The 25,282-nt window shown below is 36.1% G+C and overlaps 1 protein-coding gene and 1 pseudogene across 3 annotated transcripts in view; both read right to left on the bottom strand.

Annotated features, from left to right (window-relative positions):
• GSK3B (glycogen synthase kinase 3 beta) overlaps window positions 1-25,282 on the bottom strand; it is a 194,936-nt gene that overhangs the window by 72,856 nt on the left and 96,798 nt on the right. For all 3 annotated transcript variants that reach the window (XM_061194202.1, XM_061194203.1, XM_061194204.1), the window contains exons 3-5: window positions 24,400-24,483; window positions 2,622-2,732; window positions 654-784 (exon numbers count right to left, since the gene is read on the bottom strand). In XM_061194202.1, the coding sequence (XP_061050185.1) occupies window positions 654-784; window positions 2,622-2,732; window positions 24,400-24,483 (326 nt within the window). The remainder of the gene's footprint in view (window positions 1-653; window positions 785-2,621; window positions 2,733-24,399; window positions 24,484-25,282) is intronic.
• On the bottom strand, window positions 18,006-18,661 carry LOC133093350 (hypoxanthine-guanine phosphoribosyltransferase-like; annotated as a pseudogene).

A 25,282-nucleotide genomic window follows, 5' to 3' on the forward strand; every position in this document is an offset into this window, starting at 1 on the left:
TAAAAGTCTTAGAGGAAAACATAGGAAAAACACTCTGACATAAACCACAGCAAGATCTTTTTTGACCCACCTCCTAGAGTAACGGAAATAAAAATAAAAATAAACAAATGGGACTTGCTCCTAGGAGCAATCAATATTATGAATTTATATCATTCCAAAAATAAGCTATGCATCTGTGTACATATGCCTATACTCTGTGTTTTTAGACTACAAAAGGGAACATACTATATAGAGTCTTGACCTTGCTTTTTTGAATTTAATACTTCTTAGAGATCATTCCTTTTCCATTCACAGAGAGCTACTCCTTTCTTTTTAACAGCTGCATGTATTACATTATATGTATTATGTACCATAATTTATCTGGTAATGTTCCTACTGCCAGACATTTATATACAATTCTATGATAAAAATCCTGGTATATACAATATTTTGTAAATGTGTGAATATTTGTAAGGGAACAGTTCCTAGGAGTTAAATTGCTGGATGAAAGACTAAAATTCTGACAGAAGTTACTGAAACTACCCTCACAAGAAACTGCACTAGTTTATAGTCCCTGAGTAAGGGTAACAAAAGGTAACGAAAAGAGTATACAGGGCGGGAGGGTGGGGCTGGAGAGGAGGGAAGGAAGGGAGAAGAAAAGAGAGCTAGCTTACCTTCCAAAGTCACAGAGTTTTAAGACAGCTGTATCAGGATCCAACAAGAGGTTCTGTGGTTTAATATCCCGATGGCAGATTCCAAAGGAATGGATATAGGCTAAACTTCGGAACAGCTGATACATATACAACTGGAATAAAGAGTAAAAATTAATTGAATACTTACTTTCTATCCCAAACAATTCAGAGTCCTTACGCAGGAAACAAAGTAACAGGTTTCCAGAAAAGAATAGTGAAAAGCTGGGGATTGTTGGCACTCAGTCTTTCTTAAACAAGTTTTATGTCATTTCTCTATGCATTAGCTAATTATAGTTTAGTTAACCAATGTTATATTTGTACCATCTTTTAATAACTTAAAAAAGGAAAATTTACAATGTGCTTTTATAATTTTTATTTTACTAACATCTCACCACAAACCTGTTTTTTTCCCCTAAACACAGATTTAAAAACTCAGAGGGGTATTCCAAATCATGTGACTAACAAGTACCAATGTTTAGACCAGAAGCCAAGTCTTCTGTTTTTTAAGTTCATCATCCTTTGTCAGGGCCAGAGGTTACGGATACAGAGGTCTGGGAAAACTCACACGTGAACTGAGAAAATCTGTTATCAATGATCTATCAAGACATCAGTAAATCTATTAATAGCAACACCACTCTTCCTGTTAATATCCTTCAGAATTAAGTAGACTTCAAAATGCCATTTAAAAACAGATCCTAGATGACTACTGACATCAATTTAAAAGAATATTTATTTCAATTTTATTACAAAACAACATACACTGAGAAACTGGGTCTGTGTGGGAGAAAGAATTAAGACTCTTGACTGGCGAAGAGACAGTCTTTGTGAAGAAAGTGAGTATATCTTAAACCTTCTATTTGTTCCAAGGTCAGTGTTCTGGTTCACTTATAAATTTTTCTGACTCCTCACCTTCTGACCTCTACCCCAAAGTTATATACCATGAAAAGAACTTTTGAAATGATTCAAATCAGAGATACCAGTATCTTGGTGAAAAACAACAAAAAGAGAGTTAAAAGTCAGATAAAGCACTGACATAAGGTATCATCTACATATGAAGTGGTCTTGACTCCTACAAAAATATACTGAATCACCAATTTACAGGAAATACTGAGGACAGAGGAACATATTAACACCACTATAGTAATCCCATCAGCAAAATCCATTTTATTACAATAAAGCTTAAAACTATAACTATTAAGTAAAAACTTCAATACTCAAAACATTCAGAATCAATGCCATTTTATTTTCTAGAGCTATTTATATAAAAGGTAAAATGCAAAAAATTATACTTAGAACGCTGAACTTTTAAACTTAACTCCTAGTTAATTTTCACAATGTCATAGTTAAACAAATAATAATCTGTTTCTAATAATCTACCACAACTTCAGTCATAATTATGTTGGATAAATTGCAAGCCACTCTAACATGAGTTGTATCAAATAAAAAAGATGACATTGACATCAGGTACCAAAAATTAAATAACACCTTAATAGAGTCTGTGCATATTTAAAATTACGAAAAGTTGAAACTTCAGCTACTGACACACTATATCTATAAATGGCAATAAAACATTGCATTTGGTAATATTTATAACCATATTTTTATAATTTTATAGGATATGCTTGCTCTTATTTCAGCCTGTGGCACAATAAGGGTTATAAGAAATTAAATTAAAAGGTGCTATAGGTAGCAAAATTAAAACCCATAATTGTCTGTGAAAAAGTTCATTTGTCAGAAAGATGACAAGTATCTTTAAAACCCGTGTCATGAAAGTTTAAAAAGGGAAGACTTCACGCTTCAATACTGTACAAAAATTTAATGAAACTCTAGCAATACCTACTTTGCAGCTTTCCCCCCTCAGAACGAGATGTAATAATATAGTTAAAATACACCCAGCACTCTCCCTTGTTCATAATAACTAAAATGGGAAATTGCTCCATTTTTACATACCTTAACATAGATCACAGGGAGCGTCTGTTTGGCTCGACTATAGTGTCTGGCAACTCTGTATACTGTTTCCGGAACATAGTCCAGCACCAGATTAAGATAGACCTCATCTTTCTGAAAGAGTTTATTAAAAACAAACAAACCAAAAAAACAAGATTAGGAACTAGTCTTTAAATATTCAAATTAGAGTAAATTCTCTATACATTCACTTATTCAGATTTTTAAAGAAAAGATTCATGTGTTCAATTTTAATTATACAAAATTAATTCAGAATATAACCATAATAGTGAAAACAAGTCTACCACATTTTTTTTACTAACAATTTCATGGCAAAAACACAGCCATTTCAAGACTGTTAAGATTCCTAGTCATATTTAAACTCTTACTTTGGTTATATGATTTTAGAGGATATTACCTGTCACAAAGCTTCATATTTTCTAGTTTGAGAATCATTGCCCTTATATCCTATCAGGAAAGGTGTCATGGTAGTAAAATAAGTATTGAACTGGGAGCTAAGAAATGTGCATTTCTAGCCCTAGCTCTGCTAACTGATGTATGCAAGTCATTTAATCTCTCTAGGCTTCCGCTTCTTCAACTGTAGCATGAAAAGTTGGACTTCAAAATTTCTCCTTAAAAAGATTCTATGGTTATTTGATTAGTTATATTAGTTAATTAGTCTATAATTAGTAAAATAACCACTTGTCTTCTACAATTAACTGGAAAAAAAAAAAAAAGAGTAACTTATAAGGCAGCGAGTTACCATACTCACAAGTTTACTGCAGGTCATATGTTTAAACATCCATTCACAGCAGCGTAAAGACACCAACCAATCCAAGATCAGTGGAAAGAAAGAAGGGAATTCCAACTAAGTACCAAGTAGGAAAGAAGAAGAGAGTGCTACCCTCACCCTGTTCATGTGAATAATATCAGATAAGCAAACTGAAGCAGAACACAAAGTTGAGAATCACTGTGTTCAAGTCTAGAACTGGCTACTGAGTAGGAAAATCTGCAGGTAAAACTTCACAATCTTCCCAGTTTGAAATCATCTTACCTGCCAAACTAAAGTGAAGAATTTCAATTTTCAGCATTTATTGAGCATTTTCTATATGTCAGTAGTCATTGCAGAGGAAGTAAGGAAGTAAGGGTGCAGGTAAAAGACATGTCATCTAAACTGAGTATGAAAGGGGCATTTCAGGCAGAGAGAAAACTGTATTCAAGATGTGAGGTCGGGCTTCCCTGATGGCGCAGTGGTTAAGAATCCGCTTGCCAATTCAGGGGACACGGGTTCGAGCCCTGGTCCAGGAAGATCCCACATGCTGCAGAGCAACTAAGACCATGCGCCACAACTACTGAGCCTGCGCTCTAGAGCCCGTGAGCCACAACTACTGAGCCCACGTGCCACAACTACTGAAGCCCGCGTGCCTAGAGCCCGTGCTCCACAACAAGGGAAGCCATGACAATGAGAAGCCCGTGCAACGCAACGAAGAGTAGCCCCCACTCACCGCAACTAGAGAAAGCCCGCGCGCAGCAACAAAGACACAACACAGCCCCCCAAAAAAAGATGTGAGGTCAAAGAACAGAGCAGATCTCAGGAAACAGTTTAGTGAGGCAGCATGCCATTGACCCTACTACCTTTTCACTTTCCCTCAGTCTTTCATGTTCTCCTCTCTTCCCTCCATATCCAGCTTAAATTCCATGGCCTAACATTACCCTCACTCTCTAACAAGGGAGTTAGTAAACAATAACAAAGGCCTGTTTTTAAACTCTTCTCCCATCCTCACCCTCAGCTGATACCTTGCTTGTACCACTACATGTACCCATTTACCAGCATCTACCTCCAGATGCTTTTCCTTCACTACTCTAACTAGAGATAAGCTGACCAAGCTCCTTTCTAAGGCAAACTCTGCTGCATGTAAACAAACTACTCTGCTTTTCCTATTCACACTCATTGCTTCAGTAATTTTTCTTTCTCTGTCGATTATTCTCTCTCTGTGAGAGCATTACAATCAGCACATAAACTTGTTATTTCTCCCATCGTTAAAAAAAATCTCTAATCGCACTAAGCACCACCATCCTATTTTCTGGCCCCTTTAACAGCAAAATTCTTCAAGAGATGTCTAAACTGACTTTCTCCAATACCTGGCTCTTCTCATTCTCTCTAAAACTTACTCCAATAGAATTTCACCACCACTATTCCACAAGAATTATTCATCAAGATCAATAATCTCCCTGTTGCTGTATTCAATGCTAATTTTCAGGCATCATCTTTCCCTCTCTTTTACTTGACTTAGCACTACCATCTGACATAGTCAATCACGTTCCATTCTTTGAAACACTTGCTTCACTTGGGTTTTAGAACACTATACTCTTCTGGTTTTCATCCTACCTTAAAGACAGCTCTTCTGGCTCTCTATTTCTGGTTCCTACTATTCTCCTTTATCTCTTAAGGAATAGAGGATCCTAAGGCTCAGTCCTCAGACCTCTGTTCTTTGTGTAAGCCCACTCATCCAGTCTAATGGCTCAATACTACTATACACTGATGACTCCCAAATTCATATATATCCTGGGACCTCTGCCTTTAAGTCCAGGCTAGTATATCCACTAGCCTGGACTTAAAGGCAGAGGGGGAAGTTGGGAACATGATAATGAAAGCAGTGTGAGCAGCTGGAAACCTCCTACAAGAATCCAAGGCCTAGACTAGGGCATAGGTAATAAGGATTTTTAAAAAAGGAGGTGGGAGACAGGTATATTGGCTAGTTAAACAAGAGAGTAATAGAGAACCTGAGAAACAAAGAAGTTTGGATTAATTTAACAGTCTCTAAACCTGGGCAACTAGGCAAGTAATGAGACAAGGAATGTAAAAAGAGCAAAAAGGTGTGAGGGAAAAAGCTGAACTTTTATTTAATGAATATCAGAACATTTTAGGTAGCTTTGTTCCATAGGTGGTTGGAAATACATAGGTGGTTGGTAAAGTCAAACTCAGAAAACAAGAGTAGAGCATAGCTAGAGATTTAGGCAATAGCTGAAACTGTAAGAACAAGAATCACTCACCTAAGAAGAGTGTATACAATAAGAGAGTGAGGAAAGGACTGAGTATAAGATCCTTGAAAATTAAGAACGAAACTTCCCTTAAGACATTAGGGGACAACTCAGCAATGAGAAATAAGAGGCATAAAAGAGCAAGGAAAGACTAGCATCGAAAGATCCAAAGTTGAGTTTCAATAATGATGAGATGTGGAACAGCAAAGTGTTTCAATGGGAGGAAGGATGGGATTGAAAAGGCTGTTGGATCTGGTATACCATGGTTCAGTGACGGTGTTGGAAAGGGCAGTTTCAGAGCATGGTGCCAATAGCAACCAACCTGTACTGAGTTCATGAGTGAGCAGATGGCAGGTAAGAAATAGGAGGCAGTTAATTTAGTTTGTTCTTACACAATCTCTAGTGGTGAAAGTAAGGAGAGAGCTGGGAGCTGGTAACTTGAGGGGAAACAAAAGTCAAAGAAAAATTTTAAATGTGCTTTTTGTTTGTAGTTTTTAGTGGCTAAGAGACCCAAATTTATTTGTATGCTGACTGGATAAAGATAGAAAAGTTTTAAGAAACAAAAGAAAAGGGACAACTGATGAAACAAGGTTCTAGAACATCACAAGAACAGGAAAACAAGAACACAGAGAAGTTATACCGTGTAGTAATTAAGAGGCAAGGTTAGCATGAGTCACACAAACTACACGGAAGTCCCAACACTGCTACTACAAGTTATATGACCACAGCAAGTTACTTAACCTCTTGAAGCCACAGTTTCCTGTAAAATAGTGCTAATGATGATACCTACTTTAAAAGATTGTCATGCGATTATTAGAAATAATCATACACAGCTCTTGAAGCATATTACCTGGCACATAATACTTAATTTTAACTTTTATCATCTTTAAAAAGAAACGATACCACATTTTTCCCCCTGTACATCTAAAATAAGTGATTAGGTGTTAGAAAGAATAAATAAAATGAATGTATGTCTGATGACCCTATTTCTTGTAAAATAAGAGATAGGTTATATGTAAAACTGAGGGTAGCAAAAGTAATGCTGAGGGCTAAGGGAAGAAAATTTCAAAGATCAAGATTTAGGTAAGAATTAGTTCCAAGTGAAGGTGAGGTCTGATAAAGAGAATAAACAAATAGAAAATGCTGAACTGGTGTTGAAGGGGTTGCTGTGTAAGCAGAACCCGAGGAATGGTAAGTCTTGGGTTTTGGAAGGGTCATTAATACAGATGCCAAAATTATTCTTTTTTAACTATTATTTGATTACAAGGTTTCTTGATTTTAATAAATCACTTGACAAAGTTAATCACAATATATTTATAAATGACCTGGAGATGTGTATGGTAATTTAATTCATTTGCTAAATAATCATATCAAAAGTGAAGAATAAAAAGACTAAAAAATGAATACTAAGTTCAAGGGAGATTTCTAGTTGTAGGGCTACAAACTCTGTTCTTCCCTTGTCCTAATCAAATTATTGTAAATGATTTTTTATTAGGGGATGCAAGAGCAAATGGCTAAACAACAAATGTAAATGTGTGAAGCCAAAATGTATAATGCAGTAAGAGGCAGTGGTTGGTAAATCAGATAGTACAAGACTTAACTAAAAGCATTCTAATTAAAAAAAAAAAAAAATTAACAATGTGCTTACAAAATAAAACACATCAGAGGATGAATCTGGCAGTCAATTTACAATTTTCTGACTTTAACACAACCACCTAATATTGCCACAAACCTAGGAAGAATGGCTTAAAATGGAAGACTAAATATGAATTTAAAGGACTCTAGTAGTCTAGAATGCTAAGCCAAACCCACAACATAAAACTTAACAAAGATAAATATAAAACCCTATGATTAAAATCAAAGTATCAATTTATTATGTAGAATGACAGATTAAGACTTAGTAATTCATCTGGAAAATAAATGATAGGTGTAACTGAACAGAGCTCAAAAGGAATCAACATTGAGATGCAGCTAATGAAAAAATTTGACGCAATATTAGGTTACAGTAGAAGTATTGTGTTCAGATCAACAAAGATAATTCCACTCTACTTTCTACAGTTCAGGCTTCACTTGATGTACTGATGATATCCATTTTTAGGCAGTATATTTTATTCATAATATTAACAAAACAAAACACATCCAAGGAAGGTTATTGAAACCATGTCTGCGATAGGTCAAATGTTCTCATTTATTATACTGTGAGAAATATGGAGGCTCAAATTATATTTGGAGCAGTACTTTACAGATTAATATAAGCTTATCTTTTTGCTCAAATAAATTTTATTTATTCACTTCATTAACTAATCAACAACTTGTCAATTTTCTTTAGCACCATAGAGGGGGTCTGTCCATTTTGTAAGTATAACTATCTCTCTGACATTTAAAAGTTGTCATTTTGACTATCTTCATTTTCTGAGACACTGGAGGTGTCTACACTCAAAGGCACTTTGAACAACCCTTCACTTCATGGCTCTGCACTTGTATTCAAATCAAATCCACTTAAAAAAATATATATATACAATTAGTCCTAAGACTGAAAACCGAAACTAACAACAAGTAATACTACCACCAATACCAATTTGAAATAAATGGGCTCAACATCATATTCTTTAAATGCTCTTGTTAAACCTACAGATGTTCTGCTGTAAATTAAACAGCCTCAGGAGTAATCCCTGAGGGGGAAGTGCCCATTCCTAGGAAATGTCATCACAGCAGAGAAACTACTATTTTCACGTTTCCAAAGTAGCTTTGTTTGGAGGTTTACGTAAAAGATAATTCACGAGACTGAGGATACTAATATTTCAAGAAGAAAGAAGGATCAGGTTTCTGCATTTCTATCACTTGTAATTTTCTGGAAAATCTCAGGCCTGCCGTTTTCTTAATGTAATCTCTCTCTTTTGAGTTATCAAACAGAATGCCTGAATATTCACAGATTAGCAGTGAATTGTAAAAGCCAAGTATAAAAATACAACATAAAGAGTATCATTTAGCTGGAGATACTGAAAACAGTCTACTAACATAACGAGAAAGTACTAATTTCAGAGAACAGTTACTAGGCTTCCAAATTACATGATGTACAACTTCGGGAATATTTCTCTCAATGGTTCAGTTATCATTTTTATTAATAAACTATTCTCTAACTGCTGATAATCCCTCCTCTATGAACTCCACTCTAAAACTGTTCACTGAGTTAAGAAATTTAAATGACAAAATTTTGATCACACCTAACAAAAACTCAGCACAAGCTGTGATAACTTCATCCATTGGAAGACAGACACTACTTACTATGATGCTCTTACCCCCAAATAATTTTTCAAGTCAGGGAAACAAAATTGCTTGAAGCTGCAGTTTTAAGTAGAACCATGCTAGCATTCTAAAAATTTGATGGGATGCAAAGCAGCATATAAGAGAACCCAGTAAAAAGACATCCAACAAAGTACCATGATAGCCCTGGATTCTCCTCAGAATTGGGTTTAGGGAACTTGCACTAGCAGAAAAACCTTCAAAGTAGATGCCTTTTCTCTGATGAATGTGCCAGGCTAGCTAAAGATGGAAATAATACGAACAGTAAAGTGGGTGTGGATTAGGAAAAAGAGAAACATTCTTTTGCTTGGGAGACTGAGGGAGGGAATGGGGAAAGAGATGAGAACCTAGCATACAACAATGATTATGGCAAGCTTCATCCTTATCTCACACCTTCAAAGAAAATAAATACCAAAATTACATAAAAATGTACCAGAAGAAAAGACGTTTGCAAATATTGTAGGGCAAAATATTTATAAGCTATTAAGGAAAATAATGCCAATCTGATTACATAAAAATGTAAAACATTTATACTACTTTCAAAAAAAACCAGAACAAACCAAATATATGACAATCTGGAAAAAAATTTTGCTTACACATGACAAAGAACTAACTTGTTTTTGTTTAAAATGCAAATGGGACTTCCCTGGTGGCGCAGTGGTTAATAATCCACCTGCTAGTGCAGGGGACATGGGTTCGAGCCCTGGACTGGGAAGATCCCACATGCCGCGGAGCAGCTAAGCCCGCGAGCCGCTACTACTGAGCCTGCGCTCTAGAGCCCGCGAGCCACAACTACTGAAGCCCACGTGCCTAGAGCCTGCTCTCTGCAACAAGAGAAGCCACCGCAATGAGAAGCCTGCGCACCACAACGAAGAGTAGCACCTGCTCAATGCAACTAGAGAAAGCCCGCGCGTGGCAACGAAGACCCAACATAGCCAAAATAAATAAATAAATAAATAAATTTACAAAATGCAAATGGCTCTTATAAGTCAATAACAAAAGACTAACATTCTAATAGAAAAAAATGGAAAGGGGCACAAATACATGGCCATACAAATGGCAAACAAAAATGTAGAAAGATGCTCAACCTCATTCATAATTAAAGAAATACAATAAAAATAACAATCAGCTACCATTTCTTATGTATCAAATTGGAAAAGAAAATTCAATCTGAGAAAACTAAGTATTGGAATGGTGTCACTGTCCAAAATGCACCATTATACACTTCTGGTGAATGTCCCAACTCTTGCAATCTTTTGGGAAGTCAATGGGCTAATATATTCATCCCAAAGTGAAGATGAACAGACACCCATTTCAACTCAGCAATGCCATTTCTAGGAATTAAGTCTATGAAAACAATTCCGTGTGTGTGTGCTTATGTATATGTGCATGCACATACACAAAGATGATTGAAGATTTGTGAAAAGAAATTTAAAATAATCTATATGCCAGAAAGTAGACATGCTCAAAAACACAAACCAAAACAAAACTGAGGCCCACATTAATGGGGGTATGTCAAAGGAGAACAGATGCTAACTGCAAAGAGCTCCCAATAACCAAAGCAGGAACAATTTGATTAATAAAATTAAGTAGTATTAGATTATAACCCAAAGTATAAAATAAATATGCGTGAGTCCACACTGATATAAGTAAATAACAGATTAATAAATGGGGGAGAAGAGACAATCTTTCACGCAAAAGAAATCCAAATAGTTTATGTAGCAACTTTGCCCTTAAGGAAAATAACTCCCGTTTTCTTAGGTGTGGGCTATGGATAGTGATTTCCTTCCAAAGGATACAGCATGGAAATGGGGGAAAAAGAGCAACTTTACAGTGGAGAAAACTGAAAAATACAAGGTCAGCCAGGTAATCAAGATTAATAGCATGTCTTATTGATAGCACATACCCTTGATATGATGTGATGAAAATAGCACCCTGTGGTCTTTTTCCAAATAACCTATAGCCCTAGTTTATTATGAGATAAACATCAGATGAATTCCAATAGTGAGGCAGTCCACAAAATCTCTACCTAGTATTCCTCAAAACTGTCAAGGTCATCAAAAACAAGGTAAGTCTGAGAAATTGCCAGGGCCAAGAGGAGCCTAAGAGACATAATAACTAAATGCACTATGGTAGCTTAAACAGGATCATGGAAGAGAAAAAAGACATTAGGTAAAAACTAAGGAAATCTGGGACTTCTCTGGTGGTCCAGTGGTTAACACTCCATGCTCCCAATGCAGGGCACTGGGTTTGGTCAGGGAACTAGATCCCGCATGCCTCAACTAAGAGCCAGTGTAGCCGAATAAGTATATAAATACTAAAAAAAACCCAAAACAACAAACTAAGGAAATCTGAATAAACTATGGATACATAATAATGTTATCAATACTGGTTCATTAATTATAATAAACGTACCATACTAACATTAGATGTTAACAACAGAGGAAACTGGGTGCAGTGTCTATGTACATAGACATAAAGGCCATATTATTATGCTGTTATATTAACCTATGATATATGTGCTCATATATGCACATAGGAAATTTACCTCTGTGGAAAGGGATTTGGGGAGTTAGCGATTAGGGTAAAGAAGATTTTACTGTTGTCTACTGCCCTTCTGTGTTACCTCAATTTTTTTATAATATGAATGTAATAATATCTTAGTTTTAGTAAAATATTAAAATAACATAAAAACAAGGTAATAATTGACATTAAAAAGAAACTCCTAGATTCACATTTTCAAGCAGATGATAGTTAGCATCTTATTTCTGTTAGTGACATTTATAATTTATGAGGAGGTCTTGATAATTCATCCACTGCAGGAGTTTTACATTACCTATATATTTATTCTCTAGGTCACACTCCAATAAAAACGTCAGCATTTCATCAGTAAAAGTTTCCTCCAGATTATCAATGTACCACTTTAGTAGAAATCATCATAAAATTTTAAGGAAGATACAAAACTGGCCTTATTTAGGCAACCTCTTTATTTAAGTGAATAAAATTCCTTGCTATCAATAATTTTCACACAGTAAGAAAGGTGAGAGAGAAAAAAGTGACGGGAGTTTATTTTGTAAACTTGGCCATGTATACACTTAGCTATAACTTTGTATACCATTTCTATATGTATGCCATTTCTGTAACAGGGTTTCATTTAATTTAAAACAACAACATAACAAGAAATCTTTTCATATAGGGAGGCTGACCTTGACCCAAACAATTATGAACCCACTTTTACTTCCTCAGCTTCACCTCCCACTACTGTCCCCACACTCCCTTAACTTTATATACCTGAAATTTTGAAATATCTGTATCTCCTTACACAGACTATGCTGTTTAACTCCAACAAACTTTTCAAACATCCTGGACTTCTAACTTGACACATACTTATTCTGCACTATTTATCAAAATAGCTCCTATTTGGCCTTCAAAACCCTGAATAAGCATCACCTCTCCTATGTAATTCCTTTGCTGACTCCTCTGGATAATTTATTACTTTCCTCCATCCTATTTCTGTTCATAGTACAAATAGTTGTCTTTCCATGTATCATTTTGCAGTATTATTTCTCTTCTTGTCCTTCTTCAAACTCATTTAGACAGATCTTATACTTTGTCTTTGTACTTAAAACACTACACAGTGTCAGTAAATTGAAATGAAGTAAACTTTACAATGTGAAGAGAATAGGAGGTAGGAAAGAACACAGACTTTATAGTTGAAGAATCTATGTTTGAAAATGGTTCCCATGGTTACTAACTAACTATACAACATTGGACAAATTCTTTAATCACACAAGACTCCAATATTCCCAATGATAAAACTAACGAAATAGTACTATTATCTATCTAGAGTACTGTTATGATGCTTAAATGACAAAAATGCATTAAAAAAAGCACTTTATAAAATTTTAAAAGAAAAATCTGTATTTTTATTCACGATTTAAGACATTATGTAATTCTACAGTTAACCAAAAGAATATCTCTACGAATTTGAATGTGATAAAAATTATATATAGGATATATTATATTTATTTAATGTTTTAAAATATTTATTTTGGTATATGTTTTATAAAGTATTAGTAAAAGGTACTAATTTTTTGTGTTTAACTAAAATATTTTTAGCTAATGAGGTAAACAGACATAGATGATTAGCATATGCTCAGTCATTACTTTTTAGTCTATCCCTCTACACTACAGTATGCACCCACTATAGTTGGAGGCCTCTTTTTATTCATCTTTTCTACGTAGAATAACAATTTCACTAAGTAGTCCACAAACAAAGTGTAGAAAATAGTAAGAGGGAGAGCAGGACTTCTGAAATAGCAGCACAAGGAGTTCAGATTTTCTCCTCAGCAAAGCAAAATGATAAAATGATTAGCAAACAGTCGTGTAAAGTATCTGGAAATTGTTCTAAGGGTGCACAGCAAGTGAAGAAACAAATCTTGGTAAGAACTGCAAGACTCTATGGCATTTTAGCACAGACCTGCTCCTTTACCCTGCCATCCTACCTCCATGTTTGGGAAGGTCTACCCAGCACTCTTAATCCAGACAGCACCCTCTCTGCTCAGCAACCAATCAGGAACTATGGTTTCACCCCAGGAGGGAAAAGCTGCACCCCAAGTTGCAGAAGACTTATCCCAGCCAAGAGAACTGTGTCTCCCTTCCCCCACTCAGTCCCCACTAGTAAGTCAGAGAAGGCCTACTCCAGGCAGAGTAGGCTAGGGCCCCGAGAGCCTCATCCTCAATTTGCTCACAGGGAAGATCTCCTACTCTGAGAGGGCCAACTTGTGAAGACCAGGGGCTGCCACTGCATTGCGCCTCCTCCAGTGCCCTACATAAAGTGGGGATGTTACTCTGGGAAAAGAGAGTTCTCACCCCAGTTCTAGGGCAGTAGAAAAGGGGTTCTGTCCAGAGGGAAAGGCAGGCTAAGTGCTCTGCTGAAAGAGACTATTTGCAATACAGTAGGAAGAACTCTAGCCTATAGGCGTTGCCTAAAAACAATGGAGATCTTTGTGGAGAGCAATTAAGAGGTGGCTGGTAGGTTCACGACACAAACAAGGCAAGGCAAGGCACCAGAAGTTTAATAGAAAGAACCAAGGACAGAGATAGCCAAGAAGAGCCTACTTGGGATTACAGTCATCTCTGGAGGTCGATAAGAATGTGTACAGGTGCTAGCTGAGCAGCATGCAGGACAAACTTGAAGCATTCCCCAAGTTGCACACAGATACATCAACGTACAGCAGAAGCATCACTGGCACAAGGGGCTTACAAGCAACCTCTGACCAAACATTTGACTAAACAATAAACTACTCTGACTCAAGAGCAACTCCCAGGAAGTAAAATCACATTCATCCTGGCAGTCAAAAAGACTGTGAATGCCCAAGGCTGTACCCTCTCAGGAGCAATCAGAGGGGAAAGTCCAAGCTATTAGTCCCTGGTTCAACATGTGGCAAAAAAATATGAACTCCCTGAACTATGATAGCAGCACCCAAGCCACTCAAACATCCAATGGTAAAGGATAAAAATATAACTGGCTAATGGGACTTTAAGCATCGCCTCTGACCAATAAGTGACATTTAAAAGAGGAAAGATCTCTAATCAATAAGCTTAACTTCTAGCTTAAAAAACTAGGGAAAAAAAAAAAAGGCAAAATAAACCCACAGGAAGAAAATAATGAAGACTAGAACAGAAATAAATAAACTGGAGAATACAAAAGCAATTTTAAAAACTTAATGAAATCAAAAGTTGGTTCACTGAAAAAAAGAAATCAACAAAATTGACAGGCCTTGAGCTAGACTGACCAAGAAACATAAGAGAAGACTCAAATTATTGAAACCAGGAATGAAAGAGGAGACATCACAACTGACTTTAAAGAAACAAAAAGCATTTTAAGACAAAAGTATAAACTTTATACCAATAAATAAGATAATTTAGACGAAATGAACAAATCACCAAAATGGACAAAAGAAGAAATAAAAAAATCTAAGTACACCTATTACAAGTAAAGTAACTGAATTAGTAATTTAAAATTTACCACAAAAAGTGACCTGTTGTAAATGGCTTCACTGGAGAAATCTACCAAACCTTCAAAGAGAATCAATACCAATTCTTCACAAAAATTTTCAAAAAAATAGAAGACAAAAACACTTCCTAACTCATTCTATGAGACCAGTATTACCCTGATACCAAAACAAAACAAAGCCATCACAAGAAGGGGAAAGAAAGAAAGATGACTAATTTATATTCCGTATGAATATAGATGCAAAAATCCTCTAAAAAATACTATCCAGCAACATATAAAAATTATACACCATGACCAAATGTTATTAATTCCAGAAATGCAAGGTAGGTTTAGCATTCAAAAAATTAATGTAAAATACTTTATTAATAGAATAAAGGACAAAAACTCCAAGAGATGGGCAAAAACCATTTGAAGAAATCCAACAACCTTTCATGATAAAAATGCTCAACAAACTAGGAATGGCAAGGAACCTCCTCAACCTGATAAATGACATCTACAAAAAACACAGCTAAAAATCACACTTAAAAATGAAGGACTGGGGGCTTCCCTGGTGGCGCAGCGGTTGAGAGTCTGCCTGCCAATGCAGGGGACACGGGTTCGAGCCCTGGTCTGGGAAGATCCCACATGCCGCGGAGCAACTGGGCCCGTGAGCCACAATTACTGAGCCTGCGCGTCTGGAGCCTGTGCTCCGCAACAAGAGAGGCCGCGATAGTGAGAGGCCCGTGCACCGCAATGAAGAGTGGCCCCCGCTTGCCACAACTGGAGAAAGCCCTCGCACAGAAACGAAGACCCAATACAGCCATAAATAAATAAATAAATAAACTTCAATATCTAAAAAAAAAAAAAAAAATGAAGGACTAAATACTTTTTCTCTCTAAAATTGGAAACAAGACAAGGATGTCTGCTTTCATCTCTTCTCAACATCATGCTGGAGGTTCTAGCCAGGGCAGTTGCAAGAAAAAGAAATAAAAGGCATTCAAGATATTATATTTTGATAAAAGGGTCAATTCATCAAGAAGATATAACTATTATATAATATATTTAAACAACAGAGTTCCAAATACATGATGCAAATATTGATAGAAGTGAAGGAAGAAATAAACAATTCTACAACAATAGCTGGGAGACTTTAATACACCACTTTCAATAATGGACATCTAGACAGAAGAGCAATAAAAAAAATAGAGGACTTGAACAGCACTGTAAACCAACTGGACCTAACAGATACATATAGAATACTCTACCCCAAAACAGAAGAATACACGTTCTTCTCAAGTGTACATGGGATGTTATCCAGAATATGTCATATGTTAGGTCACAAGACAAATCTCAATAAGTTTAAAAAGACTGAAATCATACAAAGTTATCTTCTCCAACCACAATGAAATAAAACTAGAAATCAATAACAGAGGAAACCAAAAGATTCACAAATGTGTGGAAATTAAACAACACATTGTTAACAACCAACAGGTCAAAGGAAATTAAACAACACACTCTAAAACAAGAAAAATTAGAAAATACTTAAGAGATAAATGAAAACAAAAACACAATATACCAAGACTTATGGGAGGCAGTGAAGGCAGTACTCAGGGAAATCTACAGCTGTAAATGCCTACATTAAGAAGAAGATCTTAAGTCAATAACCTAACTTTACACCCTGAAGAACTAGAAAAAGAAGAGGAAACTAAACCTAAACTACTAGAAGAAAGAAAATAATAAAGATTAGACCAGAAAAAAACAATAGATTCAAGAAAACCAAAAGTTGGTTCTTTGAAAAGATCAACAAAGTTGACAAACCTTTAGCTAGACTGACAGAGAGAAGACACAAATAACTAAATCAGAAATGAAAGTGAGGACATTACTACTGACCTTATAGAAATAAGGACTATAAAAGAATACGATAAACAACTGTGTGCCAACGAATTAGATAATGCAGATGAAACTGATAAATTCCTAGAAACACACCAATCACTAAAATGACTCAAGATGAAATACAAAAATCTCAACAAACCTGTATGACAAGTAGAGATTGAATCAGTAATCAAAAACTTCCCCGAAAGTCCAAAGCCAGCTGGTTTCAATGGCAAATTCTAACAAACATTTAAAGAAGAATTAACAACAATCCTCTCAAAAGCTCTTCCAAAAAAATAGAAGACTAAAAAAAAAAGAGTAAGTAAAGTGTTTAGGTTATAGTCATATAGTAAGCACCATATAAGTTTGGGCTATTATTACTATTTACTATTAGTATTACTATTTACTATTACTATCATACAGCAAAAGGCTATTTATTCTCTTCTAAAAAAGTTCTACAAAGTAGACACTGTAAAATCTCCCCTTGTTAATCACTACTAAGACATTTTTTTTTCTTTTCAAGAGACAGCTTTTATTTTAAGGATTTTTACATTGAAGACTTCAAAAAGTGGTAGGTTTTTAGAACTTATTGACCTGTATTTAAAAGGAACTGTTGACAGAGATTCGCCAGAAATAATCTGAAAAAGTGGGAAAATACAGTTAATACTACTGAAACCTACTAAAATAACTCCAGGACATATGGTTTATCGGACATAAGGATACCTCTAAATGCTGTCACTGATATGAAACTGACTGCTTCTTTTCTAAACACACAGTGGTATAATTAACAATATTCAATCACTTCTGTTCTTTCCTGAATATATAAAAATTAAAATACCAATTTAAAAACTAATATATTTTTCCCTTTCAATGTTTCTTACAGATACAATTTCAATATTTTCATTCAATAGTGGTGTGGTTTAAGAGACTTTTCATTCACAAGTCAAACAACAATCCACCCAAAGGGAACTGATAGTCTATAGGCTCATAGTGCAAATAAAGAGTTCAGGAATGCAGCAACTGACCTTTCTAAAGTACAAAACGGATAAAATTCTTAGAAGATACATGCAATAAGCTCTACTAAGCACATGGCCATAGAACTAGAACATTTGATAATTTTCCTGGCGATTTCAATGGGACTCCAGATGTTTCCAAACTCAACTTGAACTCTCATCTTAGGCTTTGTATTTTGCTTTTCCCGTTTCGCTAATGACATAAACATGATTCAAATCCCTGAAGTATTCATTATAGTCAAGGGCACATCCTACAACAAACTTGTCTGGAATTTCAAATCCAACAAAGTCTGGTCTATATCCAACACATCGAGGAGTCCTTTTCACCAGCAAGCTTGCAACCTTGATCATCTTTGGATTATGCTGCTTGACCAAGGAAAGCAAGGTGTGCATTGCTTTGCCAGTGTCAATTATATCTTCAACAATCAAGACATTCTTTCCAGTTAAAGTTGAGAGATCATCTCCACCAATTACTTTTATGTCACCTGTTGACTGGTCATTATGGTAGCTCTTCAGTCTGATAAAATCTACAGTCACAGGTATAGATCTATCATTACTTCTGTTCAGTGCTTTCATGTAATCCAGCAGGTCAGCAAAGAACTTATAGCCCCCTTGAGCACACAGAGGGCCAGGATGTGATGGCCTCCCATCTCCTTCCTCACATCTCGAGCCAGCCATTCGGTCCTGTCCATAATTAGTCCATGAGGAATAAACACCTTTTCCAAATCCTCAGCATAATGATTAGGTATACAGAATAAATCTAGGTCATAACCTGGTGCATCATCACTAATCACGACGCTGGGGCTCCGGGTAGCCATAACGGAGCCGGCCGGCGCGCGGGCTGAGGGCAGTGTGGGGAGGAGGAAGCGGGCGGCGGGGCCGAGCAGGAGGCAGAGGCGCGGCGGGAGGCGGCGCCGCGCGGGAAAGCAGAGTGGTCCGCCCGCGCGCTCTTCCGCTGCAGCTCTACTAAGACATTTTTAAGTGTTACATTTCTAACACACTGCTTCTAGAGAAATCTACATTCTATGCTAAATGTTATAGCAATACTACACAGACTCTGGACACACAGACTCTGGAGTTGGCTCCTAACTTTGCCACTCTGTAGTTGTAGGACTCTTAGGTAACTTACTTAACTGTGACTGCCTCAGTTTCTTCTTCTATAAAATGGGGATAACAACAGTATACCCTTTCTTCACTGGGTTGCAGTGAGGTTTAAGTGTCTGGACGCATAGCAAGTGCAACATATATTTGCTATTATTAAACAATAATTTGTAAAATAGTAAGTTAATGTGTTAATTATATGCCAGGTGCTATGATAAGCACTTAAGTAAACATTATTACATTTTTTCCTTACAAAATTCCTACTGTACAGATGACAAGGGTTGAAAAGGGCTTACAAAGGTAAATATCTTGCCCTGTCATACTGCTATCAAGTGGCACAAATAGGATGCAAACCCAAATATTTCTGGACACAAAGCCAGAGCTCTTCACTTTTCAGAATGGATTCACCCCAACCTTTCCTCTCCAGGGCTAGTGACAAACAGGCATAATCAAGCACAGCATTCTTCTCCCTGATCCCAGAAGCACTGGTACAATCTTCACTTTCTGAACACAGCCCTCCACACAGTTACTCTCAACAGAAAAGTTGGTATGAGGAATAAAATCAATTTGCGAACCTTCCTATTTAAACTGTCTCTCATACAAATATAGAGAGTTTTATTTAAGGAAGATAGCCTTTATTACTCAAGTAATCAATCTGTGATGAACCACAGGTAAAACATTTTTACATGTAAGGCTACTTAAGAGAAATATTTCTTACAGAAAACTATTAATTGATTTAAATAAAATTGAAGGCTCCTGTAAAAACAAAATATGATTTCCATACTCCTACAGAGACCCAGGGGTCTACAAAGGTGTGCCGCAACTCAAGGGAAGGTAAAGTCAGCTGGTCCCACATCCCAGTTTCAACCAGAACAACTTTGCTTTTTATCTATTCTACCTGTAGAACAGGGGTTCTTCATAAATTTCATTTAGGGGGGAAAAAGGTTCCTATTGCTAAATATTAATACTAAAAAACACTATTCTCTAAGATACTTGGAATTCACAAAACTATTATAAGCCCAGACTGTTCAAAACCTTTAAAAAATTCCATTTCTCTCTGATCAAGGAGAAGGAGTACTATTTACTATGAACTAAATCAGAGCTAATAAAATCTATTGGTTAACCTGGAGTATACTAATTGACTACATGATGCTCCAGTTACTACAGCAAATACTAATAATTCCAACCAGAAGACTAATGACTAGGACTAATTTGGTCACATTTCTAGTCCCTGTCCTGACTAATTCCTCCTTCTTCTAGCTACATTGGCTACTCTCTTCCACAATTATAGGCTGAAAGCTGATTATGTATAATTCCTAAAGAAAAACCGTCTTTAAAATGGCAGGGTGGAGCACAATAAAGAGAAGGTCACCAAAATAGGTATAACCATTCAGTCCAACTGTGGTCAGTGGAAATATCTGTCAAATATTACAGCCATCCTACTTGAACCCAGAGCTGGAAAATGCTTATGGACAAAAATTATGATGAGACTTTTGGGTAGCTTAGCTACAATTCTAAAATTAAAAATAACAATAGGGGAACAGTTAAGAGTATTATGTAGTACAAAAACCCAGTGGAATATTACATAACCAATAACTAAAAATATTATGAGGCAAAAAGGGAAAGCTTTTATGAGATTTTGAATACTTAACAAGGTTAAAAATAGTTATTCATACAACTATGTAGAACATGAACATATAGAATAAGATATGTAGTACTGAAGTCAAAAGCCAGGATAGTGAGTGAAAATTTTTCCTTTTTTAAAAATTTCCCAAAAAGGAGTAATAGAAGCTCAGAGAGAAGATATACCAAGAGAGAGAATGAGGAAGGCTCAGGACAGATGGAAATCCACACAAAAATGTAGAAAGGATCAAATATTCAAAGAGAGTAGGATGGGTAGAAACCCAACGAATGAGGGGTACAGAAACCCAGAGGAAGAGGTTGAAAAGAAGTAGCCAACAGAGAGAGAAACAGATGGACAGATAGACACCAGAGTTAAAGAGGAAAAAGAAATATGAGGGGGTGCCACAGACCAAGAGAGTGGGACAGAAACCCAGACACAGAAAGAGACAAAGAGCCCAGAGTGAAAGGGCCAGAAACCCAGAATGTGGACAAAGACTGAAGGAAAAGGAGATAAAAAGCTTAGAAGAAGAGAGTGATTGAAAATCATAAAGAAGAAAGAGAATCAGCGATGATGAAGATGATGAGAGGATTACAAAATATTCCCATTTATATTTAAACATATCCACAGAACCTGACAAGAATTTCATGCCTATAATGATGAAACACTAAAATCTTCTCTTTCTCATCCTCACAATGCCATCAACTCATTCTAATTGCCTCCTCACACCTCCTTTAAGCTCATGTTCTTACCAGAGATCTCCTGCTCAGAGCTTCCCCTAAGCGATCTGAAACCCCAAAAGAAACTCTTCACAGAGCTTCAAACCCCAGTCTCTTCAAAGAGGGTTCTTTTCACTGCCTTGCCCTAGACAAAACCTGGCTCCAACCCAAAGGCACTGGATTCCTTGCACCTCTCTCAAATGAAGACTGCTCTCAACCCTCAACATATTCTAGGACAAGAGAGCAATACTGATAAACTGCTCTTTGCTCAAACAACATCACCTCTCCCTCCTTCCTGACTCCTAAGAGCTCTACAACATGACTACACACCCTATCTACCCAACCTTGTCAATGTCATCTCTCCACTTAGAGTCCCACCACCACCACCTAGAAGTCTTACATGTATATGTCTACTGGGTATCTCTATTTCCATATCCCAGAGGCATTTCAAACTACTAGTTTATTATTTCCTCCCCCTAAACTCTTCTAATATATATACATAGGCATATATAATGCTCTTCACAAGACATTTAGATCCCTTTCTAAACAGCAGCTCTGAGTTCACTCTCAGTAACCTACTCTTGGAGAGTTAGAACTAACAAACCTGCGCTCTCATACCTAGAGCAGAATCCATCTTCTCATATGAGAAATATTAGTTTACTACCTGGTCTCTTGAGTGATGTTAGTCCTGCCAGAACAATTCAGAAGCAAGGAAGTGAAGATCATGAGTAGGGGAAGAAGAAATTATCATTTTGGTGGCTGGAAGATTATGGAAGTTCCTTAACCTATATACTTCTGCATATCTTTAGAAAGCCTTCCCTTTTTTGACAACGGAGGATCATTATTTTCAGCAACACATCACAACTTTTCTTCCTTTCTTTCTGTTCTCTTAATGGAGCTATCCAAAATTAAAAGGGGCCTTTTTTCACTTTGGAAAACTTACAACACTCAAGAGAAAGTTCTGAGATAAATGAAATATTAGAAAGTATATGTATTTCTTTTTTATAATAGAGAGAAGTGCATTGTCCTTCCGGTTATCTTCCCTTAATGACTTCTCAATTGCTCTTTATCTGTAAGACCATTTAAGATAAATAAGCAGGTCTGAATAGCAGCAGGGAGGAAATCATCCTCTGGGGTACACAGATAACAGTCAGTCCATTGTCACTCCTTCCGCAGGATTAAGTAAGGGTAAGGGCAGATTGTGATGGGGGCTTCCACCAAACCAAAACCAGACAGGTAAGCCTTTAGGTGCTACCACAAAAGGTAGCCTTGAAAAGGTTTGTTTGAAAGGTTTGTGCTTCCCTTTCTGCTCTTTATCTTCGTAAGAATTAAATGAGTTAGTATTTGTAAAGCACTAAAACAGTGCCTGGCATACAGGAAAAGCTATATACATACATACACACACATATATATATATATATATATTTTTTTCTTTTCCACTATGGTTTATTACAGGATATTGGATATAGTTCCCTGAGCTATACAATACAACCTTGTTGTTTATCCAGGGAAAGCTATATAAATTAAGGGGCTTTGCAGGGAGGCCTTTGCAAATGAATCCACATGCAATTCAGTGGTTCATGGAACAAATAGTTCTGACCTTTATTTTCCTCCCTGGGATATTATAATGTCTAGCATCTAATAACAAAACCCATAGGGATGCGAAATTCCATTATAAGAGTGCTGTGAACACAACAGATGCTCCATAATTTTATTTGGGAAGGGATAGGAAAAAGTAAAGACATGTCAAAACAGGTAAGATCAAAGACATAACAGGCAGTTTGCTACGTTAAAAAAAAAAAAAAAAGGAGCATGAACCAAATAATGGGCTTTAGGAACAAAAGAGCTCAAATATTTGAGGGTTTATGGTCCTTAATACAAGCAGAGGCCATCATTTAAACTTAAAAAAAAAAAAATTTAAAAAAACACCTAAGAAATGAGAGCCACTAAAGGGCCAATTTGCTAATTACGGTTGTTAAAACATTAGCTATCACACACACACACACACATACACACACACGCGCGCGCGCAACAACTATATATCTGTAGGCATGTATATCATAATTCTGGCTTAATACATAGGTATTTTCCCATATTACAGGCTCTGTCATGAAGAAGGAATTTCTAAGAAAATAATCTCAATAAAATTTAATGGAAAATGATTAAATGGTACACTGGGAAATATGTGAGTAAAAAGAACTGGGCTAGAAATCAAGAGGTATTATGGATCTAAGGGCTTTGGGACAGTATAAGCATGGTATGTGAGGTCCAAAAATATCAAATGAACTTATCCAAAGTAATGTTTATTTAGCCAAAAAGATGAAGTGTTTATTACTTGCCCTCCCCCTTACCCCAAACCAGTGAAGGAAGACTGAATCTGGGAAGAAGGAACAGTGAACAGACAGAAAGAAAAAGACCATGGTAAAACAGAAGAAACTGATTTTCTATGCTTCCAACTCCAATGAGTACAATGACATTAGCCGTTGCATCTTCTAAAGAGAAAGACCAAGGGAGTCGGGGTAGGGGGCAAGGGGGATTCAAAGCATGAAATCTTCTTTAATTATCCTTTGCTTTCACAGAATTAAATGTGATCATAAATAGTGATCACTTATTAAGAAGTTCTGTAATATTATATCTTTTCCAACTTTTTCCCTAGCCAAGGATAGGTTAAACTTGCTTCCCAATGTTTAAGTCTCATTCTGGTCCTACCAAAGTCCTCCTGCTTCCCCTTCCCCTCCAACACTTCCACTTAACAATATGACTTCATTTTCCTCCCTCCAATAAACAGGTGAACTATCATGGGGCTCCAGGAGCACATAAGGAACACAAAAGGTTTTAAAATATATACAAATTTGCTTTAGAACTGAAGACAAGTGTTTTAAAAAGAAGAAAATTCTTAAAAATTAATCCCCTCTATCATTTCATTAACATTTTCCTGATATAACTAATGATATTCAATAATCATATCTTGAGGTCAGAATCACTAGGGCCTGTGTTTTGGAATACTTCCATTCAATGAGCAAAGCTGTTTCAAGGGGAAGGGGGGATATGGACTATTTCTAGAAGAATAACAAGTCTATCACAATATTCAGTATCAACGTTCTACAAGACTTACCTTTTCACCACTTGAGTAGAAGAAATAACGCAATCGGACTATGTTACAGTGATCTAGCTTTCTCATGATTTGGAGCTCTCGGTTCTGAAAAGGAAACACGTGAAAATATTTTTTAAAGGATAACTGCTATTCATATTGACTAAGATGCTTCTGAAATAACATTAAGCACTACAAAGAGCAGGCTATAGATATGTTACTAAAAAGTATCATCTATAGACCAGTCTGTGAACTATTTATTACTGTTCTGCAATAAGATAAATATAGAAATTGAGAATAAGTGTTCAGACTCTTTTATTGCAACTTGAAAGAATAATTTTATATCTATGAATCTTATAATTAAAAGTGGGGCCTATATTTTGTATTTTCTTAAAATTCACTTTTCTCATAATTCATTTTTATTGTATTTTATAAAAAATCAGTCTTCAATGAATTGGAAATTTTTAAAACCAGTACCTCACTACAAATAGCTTGAGAAGCACCGGTCTACAGTATGTAAGAGATATCTGAAAGAAGCTATTATTACTATAATTTTTGCAACTATAATAAAAATCAAACTTCTCACCAAACAAATAAATTTGGGTGCAAAGAAAACTCTCACAAACCCTATTATTTTCCAAGATACAGTGAAAAATCTGAGAGTTAGCCCCATTAGAAGGGCTCAGTTGCCAGAGTTAAAATATGACATGCTGGAAATTGTACAGTCCTGGTAAATTTATAGATCCCACAAATAATATTCCCTTTGGGGAGTTTCAAAATTATGCTTCAAGAAAATAAAACATTAAATAGTATGACAACTTCCTAACACCATGAATTTTGCAGTAATAAATTTGAAGAGTACATATATATTAACAACAATTCCAACCATTATACTTAGCTGTCAGAA

Source organism: Eubalaena glacialis, chromosome 6 (assembly GCF_028564815.1).
Source record: "Eubalaena glacialis isolate mEubGla1 chromosome 6, mEubGla1.1.hap2.+ XY, whole genome shotgun sequence".
Taxonomy (NCBI): domain Eukaryota; kingdom Metazoa; phylum Chordata; class Mammalia; order Artiodactyla; family Balaenidae; genus Eubalaena; species Eubalaena glacialis.